The sequence below is a fragment of the Acanthisitta chloris genome, unplaced genomic scaffold (genome assembly GCF_000695815.1).
Source record: "Acanthisitta chloris isolate BGI_N310 unplaced genomic scaffold, ASM69581v1 scaffold38079, whole genome shotgun sequence".
NCBI lineage: Eukaryota > Metazoa > Chordata > Aves > Passeriformes > Acanthisittidae > Acanthisitta > Acanthisitta chloris.
The window spans coordinates 3711-10900 of NW_008691564.1; the positions used below are offsets into that span (position 1 = coordinate 3711).

At 45.9% G+C, this 7190-nt stretch overlaps 1 protein-coding gene across 1 annotated transcript; it reads right to left on the bottom strand.

The window, feature by feature from the left end:
- Positions 1-800: 800 nt before the first annotated feature.
- PHF5A (PHD finger protein 5A) lies at positions 801-6611 on the bottom strand (the record flags this gene model as incomplete). Its single annotated transcript, XM_009082269.1, has 3 exons — positions 801-1003; positions 4179-4345; positions 6588-6611. Coding segments are annotated over 3 exons (281 nt in total), but the record flags the coding sequence as incomplete, so codon positions are not given.
- Positions 6612-7190: the final 579 nt, after the last annotated feature.

Here is a 7190-nt window from a genome sequence, read left to right on the forward strand (position 1 = left end):
TGGTGAAACAACATCCACAGCCATATTAGCTAGGATAAGGGTTACAAGCTCAGCGATCCTCACGCCACAGGACAAAATGATCAGTGGCTGGGATCACAGGCAGACAAAAGCCATAGCCATTCCCTCAAGCTCCTTGCAGCAAGGTCACGTGGCCATAAGCAGACACTGTCAGAAACCAGATAACCCATTGTGCAGTGCTAGCTGGGCTAATCCTGTGTGTCCCCAGAAAGCTCCAGAGAGGCTAGGCACAGAATGAACCACAGAGAAATCCTTGGTATACAAAAAAATAAAAACCCAAAAGAAGAAGCTTTATTGGTATGCATCCTACAGAAATGGTTACAGGAAAGGGCCTTGGAATAATCTGTCAAAGAAAACATGGAACAGCTGTGCTCTCCCTAGGAAGGCACCAGCCATGGGCAGGTTCCTTATAAAACAGGGCAGCATGGAAATATACTGGAGGAAGAGGTGGAGGGGAGTGGACAGATGGGATTGGTGCTCTGTTCTTCAACACTGATGCATGGGGCAATTTCAAGCAATTGGGAGGAGGCCTGGCAAGAACAACCACAAGGTGTTTTCTCCACATCAGAAATGGCACCTGATTTTTCTGAGCCGGTCTCCTCCATGTGTAAGTGCTTGCCAACCAGGATTTGTACAGAGAGCTGGGGCAACTACTAGCAGAGCCTCTGCAAAGGCTCTCAGTAAATTAAACCTCATTTGCTCTCTCTGATCGTTGGTTATGACCAGGTTTCAGTCCCCACTCAGTCTGTTGCTTCTCCAACCCAAAGTATACTACCGGATTTGTACTGCTTTAGAAAAAAAAACAATCAACTGGTTTTCAGTAATAGTAAAGTCCAGAGATGTTCCAAGACCCTCTTGCCAACCCAACAGGAGGTACAGCCATGCACGGATAGGATCACCTCTTCTTGAAGCCATACTTTTTCCTTTCGTAGAAAAGATCTGTCTTGGAACTGCCCAGGTTGACGATCTTAGGGCAACCATCTCTCTGTAAGAAGAGAAGATGTAAGTTAGGAGATGGGCAAACACAGAACAAAATCATCACATGCATAGTTCTAGTAGGTTCTCAGTTCCCACACTCCTCACCCTGATCTCAATGCACATTTCAAACCCTTGTGCAGCGAAACTGCCCCCGGTGCTGGTTACTACCAGTGGAATGGAGAAGAGGATGGATGCCTTTTCAACATTACTCTAGGACATTCTCTTCCTCAGGGCTGAGATGGAAAACAGCTCATGTAACATCAGCAGTTTAAAGAGAAGGATGCCCAGTGCCTCAAAACTGAATGCTAAATTAGGCCATGCAGGATTTACAGGGCTCAGAGGAATAACCTTTCCCCTCCTTAGCCAAAAAGAATCTTGCTGCTTTAGATGTCACCAAGCCATTCATGTGTTTAGGAAGCCCTCTCAGCTGTGACAGCAGAACAGAATCTCAGATTTCCTGCATCCTTGATTGATTACTGCAGAGGCTGTATGGTCATCTTGGGAGAGGACACCTACTCACAGCAGCCACACTGTTCTTATACCCCAATTCCAGTAGACAGCGAGAAAAAAGCCACAAGAAAAGCAAGGGGAGTGGGGGAGACCCACCTCAGAGGTGTGATTGCAAAAACAACTCAGAGTTGCACCTCTTGATGGGCCAGGGAATGTTTGTCCATGGGCCACCTGAGCCCAGCATCTGTGTAACTCCTGAGGGCAAAATGTTGTGGCTGGACACAGCAGCTGTGAGGGGCCCAGAGACAGAGGAACATGTGTCCTTGGCTGCTGTATAAGCCTGAGTGCACTAGATTTAGGAAGCCTCTGGGCAGATGTCAGATGCTGTAGAATCTGCACTCAAGCTGCCCCACTCCTGTGCCAGAGATGCAATCTGGTGGGAAGGGTCTGCATGGCAGAAATAACAGGAGAGGCAGGGAACAGAAATCATCCCTCCCCCATACACCTGCCACAACCCATTTCTAGCAACTGTCTTCTTATTTGATTTTGAACCTCGATAGTAAGACTCTTCCAAGCCTTGCCTCCCACGAGCCAGGGAGTCCGTGACAATCCTGACAGCATTATTGCAGGGCTCTGTTCATTATTCCACCTCCTCCTAAGGAGGCAGCACATGAGCATGCTCCTGTCCCCAAGAAAAATTACCTTTTGCAACTCACAGGTGCCCTGGGTGACAAGATTGGATTCTGGCCCTTACCAGCAGATCAAAGTGGGCTGAAACAGTACCTCATTCCTCCCCCCATCAGAACAACTGAACCAAGAGTAACCAGGTCCTTTGCCTTGTGCCTGACAGCATTCCATGTCCTCTCTCCGTTTCAGTCTTTGCTTTCTTGCATCACTATCTTTTCCAGTCTTTCCCTGAGGATGATGAAGTGCTGTGGCTGAAAGCTTGGACTGTTAAAGCTTCAGGTATAGAGCTCTGTCCATCTGCTTTTCTTAATCACATCAGCACCAGCTACCATAATTGTGACAGGCAGAAGCACACTTAATTCTTCTCCCTCCAGACACCCTACACTTGTGCCAGCACTTTTCAATCCTGCAACTCAGTCATGTCAAATCTGCTGTTTCAGATCTGCAACAACACCTAACATTTGAGTTTGCTGTTACAGAACAACTGTCTTCACTCATAGCAGCCTTCACCCAAGTGTCAAAATACCTCAGGCTGGTCATTCTCCTGCTCCTCTAGCTCTCTGTTTTCTAGTCTGCCCTTGCAGAGCAGCTGGCTATTTCACACCTGAACCAGACATGATAAGCTACAGGTGAGCTTAGGTTATGAAAAACACCTGTTGGGAATCCATATGAACAGATAAAAATAAGACCAAGCCTATTTTACTCATAATGCCAGGTGTCTTCATTCCAAAGGCAAGTGAACAAAACTACTGTTTCTCACAGCATTTCTGAAGTAGGAGGCAGCAGCAGCACCACAGCACTTACAACCACACTTAGATATGGAAGAAAGATTATGGTCCTGTTAGATCTAGTGACTAAATTCAAATGTGGACCTGCCTCTGTCCTGGATTTAGCTGCAGCCCTCTAAAGAAAACAGGCACTGCAGAGAATTAAACCAGCAAGTCACCCAGCTGAGGATGCTCCTGTGAATCAATGTGAACCACTCTCAGCATGTTCATCATGGTCATCAGGGTGTGTTGGAAGTGACATTTGCAAAGCACCAAAACCCAAACAACCTTTAACAGACACCTCTCACAGTTATCAAGCCCATATTCTGGGCATATAGGAACTGTAAGCTATTGCTCTTTCCTAAGGTCTTTCTAACACTTCATTTGCAGTTCTTCATGTCCTGCACTGATTGTGCTAGATTATGAACACAAGCCTCACAAGGAGTGGCAGCTGCCTCATTTCACATGTGCAGTGGCTATCTTTCAGCACGAGATTATAAAAAGATTACTGCATGCATATGGACAAAAGGGACCATTGCACCAAAAAGTGTTAGCAGAAGAAGAGATGTCTACAACATAAACCATTCCAGAAAAGGGTTAATAAACTGTATGCCACTGAAGAGATACAAAAAACATTAAACTTATAAAACACAATTGCTAGTGCAGCATCTGGACACTAAGGACTAACTTTATGTTGATATCCAAAGGAAAACAGAGGTGTTGATTCCATAGGCCTCACAGGACCATACGTGCCCTAAGTCAGTGGCTGGTAATGGGCTTCTAGTGGGGAGCTGCTCCTGCCACTGCCTTTGCGGTATCTGGGATATGGCCATAAACTGAGACAGGGGAGAGTCAGATTAGATGTTAGGAAAAATATTTTCCCTGTGAGGGTGTTCAGGCACTAGAATAGGTTGCCCAGGGAGGTGGTGGAGTCACCATCCCTGGAAGTGTTTAAGAGGTGTCTGGATGTGGCACTGGAGGATATGGTTTAGGGTTATGGAGTTACAGCAGTGGTAGATAACGGTTGGACTCGATGATCTTAGAGTTCTCCTCCAACCTTGATGATTCTATGAAACCTAGGCTGGAGATCTAGTAAGATAATGATTTGAAGTGGTAACAAGCAGAGTGTGGACAGATGAAGACAGCTACAATACCTCCAAGCGCTACATCTCCAAATGCTTTGGAAACACAGGGAACTATCAATAAGGGAAGTAAGGTACTAGGTACTGCGAACCAAGCGCCCCACGTCCCAACATTAATTTCAGGATGACAACGTACATCTTTTTCCTGGATGGTGCACTCCTTGCAGTAGTAGGCATCGGACACTCCTGGGCCCCCGCAGATCACACAGCGCCCTTGGTACGAGCCATAGTTGCACTCGTCGCATATGCGCACCAGAGTGCAGGGCCGCACGTAGGAGTCACAGATCACACACTTCCCATCACCTGCAAGCACAGCAGAGCCTCTGGTTACAGAGTGGTCTTTTTGTTCACCCCCACAACGAAGAGGAAGGCATTCCTAGTCAAACAACTTGCCTGTGCACTCAAAGACAATACAACCGAGCTGTGGAAATATGTTCCGCAGGCAGTGTGCAGCTTTGTATTTGCACATGGGTTTGGGAGGAACAAGGCCCAGCAGCATGCAGTACCTGAGGTTTGATTTATTCATGCATTCACAATCAGAGAAGAAACCCAAAGTTACTTCTTTGTGATTAGATTGTACCACTGCTTTTACTTTACAACTTCTCCTTAATTTTTCACTTGTGACAAAAAAGCTGGACTGACAGGACTAGTGTCCTTACCTACACAGAAGCAGCAATGTAAGCTTCTCCCACAGCGCCACATCAACAAAAGCCTGTAGTTACTATGCTCAAAGAGATAAGAGTTTGTACTCATGGTCCCTTTAATCCCTCACCTGTGAGAAGGCCAAGGAAAGGGCAAAGTGGCCTAAGCAGCCATTTGACAAAGGTTGCTCTTGCGTCCTCACAAGGACCTGAGCGAAATTCAAGTACTCATATCATACAGGCAAGGAGCCATCAGGTGCCACTGACAACTTCTGCTGTGCTGGGCCTTGTCCAAAACACTGACCTACGAATGAAAGGCTTCATATCCTATTACCAGTTCCCAAGGTATCTAATCCTGCCTCCTGCAAACAGCTCTCCTAACCTGCTCTTAAATCACCAGCATGACAGACCTCAGCCACTACCAACGGGAATCTGTTCCCTGCTGGGTGCTCCTGAAAACAATCTTCTTGCTTCAGGCTGTCCTTCTCCCCACTGCACTTATAACCCTCAGTAAATCTGCAGATGACACTAAGTTGGGTGGGAGTGTTGACCTGCCTGAGGGTAAGAAAGCTCTACAGAGAGACCTGGACTGACCTGATAAATGAGCTGAGGACAACTGCATGAAGTTCAGTAAAGCAAAGTGCTGGTGCTGTACTTGGGACACAACAACCCCATGGAGTGCTACGGGCTGGGGGAGGCGTGGCTCAGAGTTGCTCATACGAAAGGGACTTGGAGGAATGCTGCTGACAGTGGCTCAATATGAGCCAACAGTGTGCACAGGTAGCCAAGAAGGCCAACAGCATCTTGGCCTGTATCAAGAATAGTGTGGCAGCAGAACTAAGGCAGTGACCATCCCTTTGTACGTGGCGCTGGTGAGGCCACACCTCAGTGATGTGTTCAGTTTTGGGCCCCTCACTGCAAAAAGGACATCGAGGTGCTGGAGCAAGTCCAGCCAAGGGCAATAAGGGCAGAAAAGGCCTAGAACACACGTCATATGAGGAAGGGCTGAGGAAATTGGTTTTGTTTAGCCTTGAGAAGAGGCTCAGGGGTGATGTCATTACTCTCTACAACTACCTGAAAGAGGGTTGTAGAGAGGTGGGGGATGGTATCTTTTGGTATGCCTGCAGTGAGAATGGTCATAAAATGATCATAAAATGAGACAGGGGAGATTCAGATTAGGTGTTAGGAATTTTTTTTCCACTGTCAGGGTGGTCAGGCACTGGAGCAGATTGCCGGGGAGGTGGTGGTGTCACCATCCCTGGAAGTGTTTAAGAGGCATCTGGATCTGCAGCCTTAAGGGGTTACAGCTGTGACAGGTTAATGGTTGGACTCGATCTTAGAGGTCTCCTCCAACCTTGATGATTCTGATTCTATTTTCACACTATTTCCGACTCACAAACTACTCACTTTATTTGCTGTGTTTCCCTCAAAGGATCTAACAAGGGATCATACATTTCCTTCCCATTTACAGCCAAGCACTCATGTTTCATTCTGTGGGTTTTCTCCTGCTCTAACTCTACATGTTGCCCCTCCATCTCTTACTCTCTTAGATGCTGAAGGGAACCTTTCTGAAGGTCTGACAAAGTAAGGTTCCAAAAGTGCCTTTTTTTCCCCCTGCTTTGAAATGATCAGGGTGATGTCTTTGTATTACAGATGACAAAGGCCCAACCAAGCAGTCACTGTAGCCTCAACCATGGAAATTGCTGTCCTTAGGCAGCCTGGGACCCTAGAATAGCATTTGTGTGACAGTCTGTCACTTTGTAAGTATTCCTTGAGTTACACTTATAACACACAGGTAACTGTTCCCATCTCAGTGTCCCATCTCCTAAAGCAAAACCAGAATCCAACCTCTGAACCCACACCACCATGTTCTCAAGCAACTGGGTGTTAAAGCTAATACTTACATTTTTCACAAAGTCTTCCAATTGCTGTAAAATAAAAATAAGAAAAATTATTTGAGGCAGAAGCAGGAGAAAAATCTAAGTAACTGCAAGCTTATTATCCCCTGCAGTGAGCAGGCCATAAAAATGAAGAAAGAGGTAAACCATAGAAACAGTTCAAGCATAAATACAAACATATTTGTGATAAGCATCCTCCTGGAAGCACTAACCAAAATCAAAGTTTAGATGCACTATGAGCACACCATGACACCCATTGACAGTGAGAAAACCTACATTCACCATTCCATTTCAAACACAGCCAGTGTGCCCGACCAAAGGAAATCCTTTACGTGAACCTTGGCAGAGCTTTTACACTGGATTTAATGGGAGAAAAAGAAATCGAGGGTGTATTTAAGGCTGCCCAACTATCTTCTTCACTTCAGAACATGAAGGTAGTTAAATGTATTTTAAAAGTCTTGTCACTTGTCTTGGAAAGTCACAACAATGACATCAGGAATGTGGATAAAAAGCCATAAATATCAAGTTCTAAAGACCATGTTCACTAAGACTAAACAGTGATTCAGGTGAAGTCTGAGACAAGGGATTTGTCAGGAAATCAATTTGTTA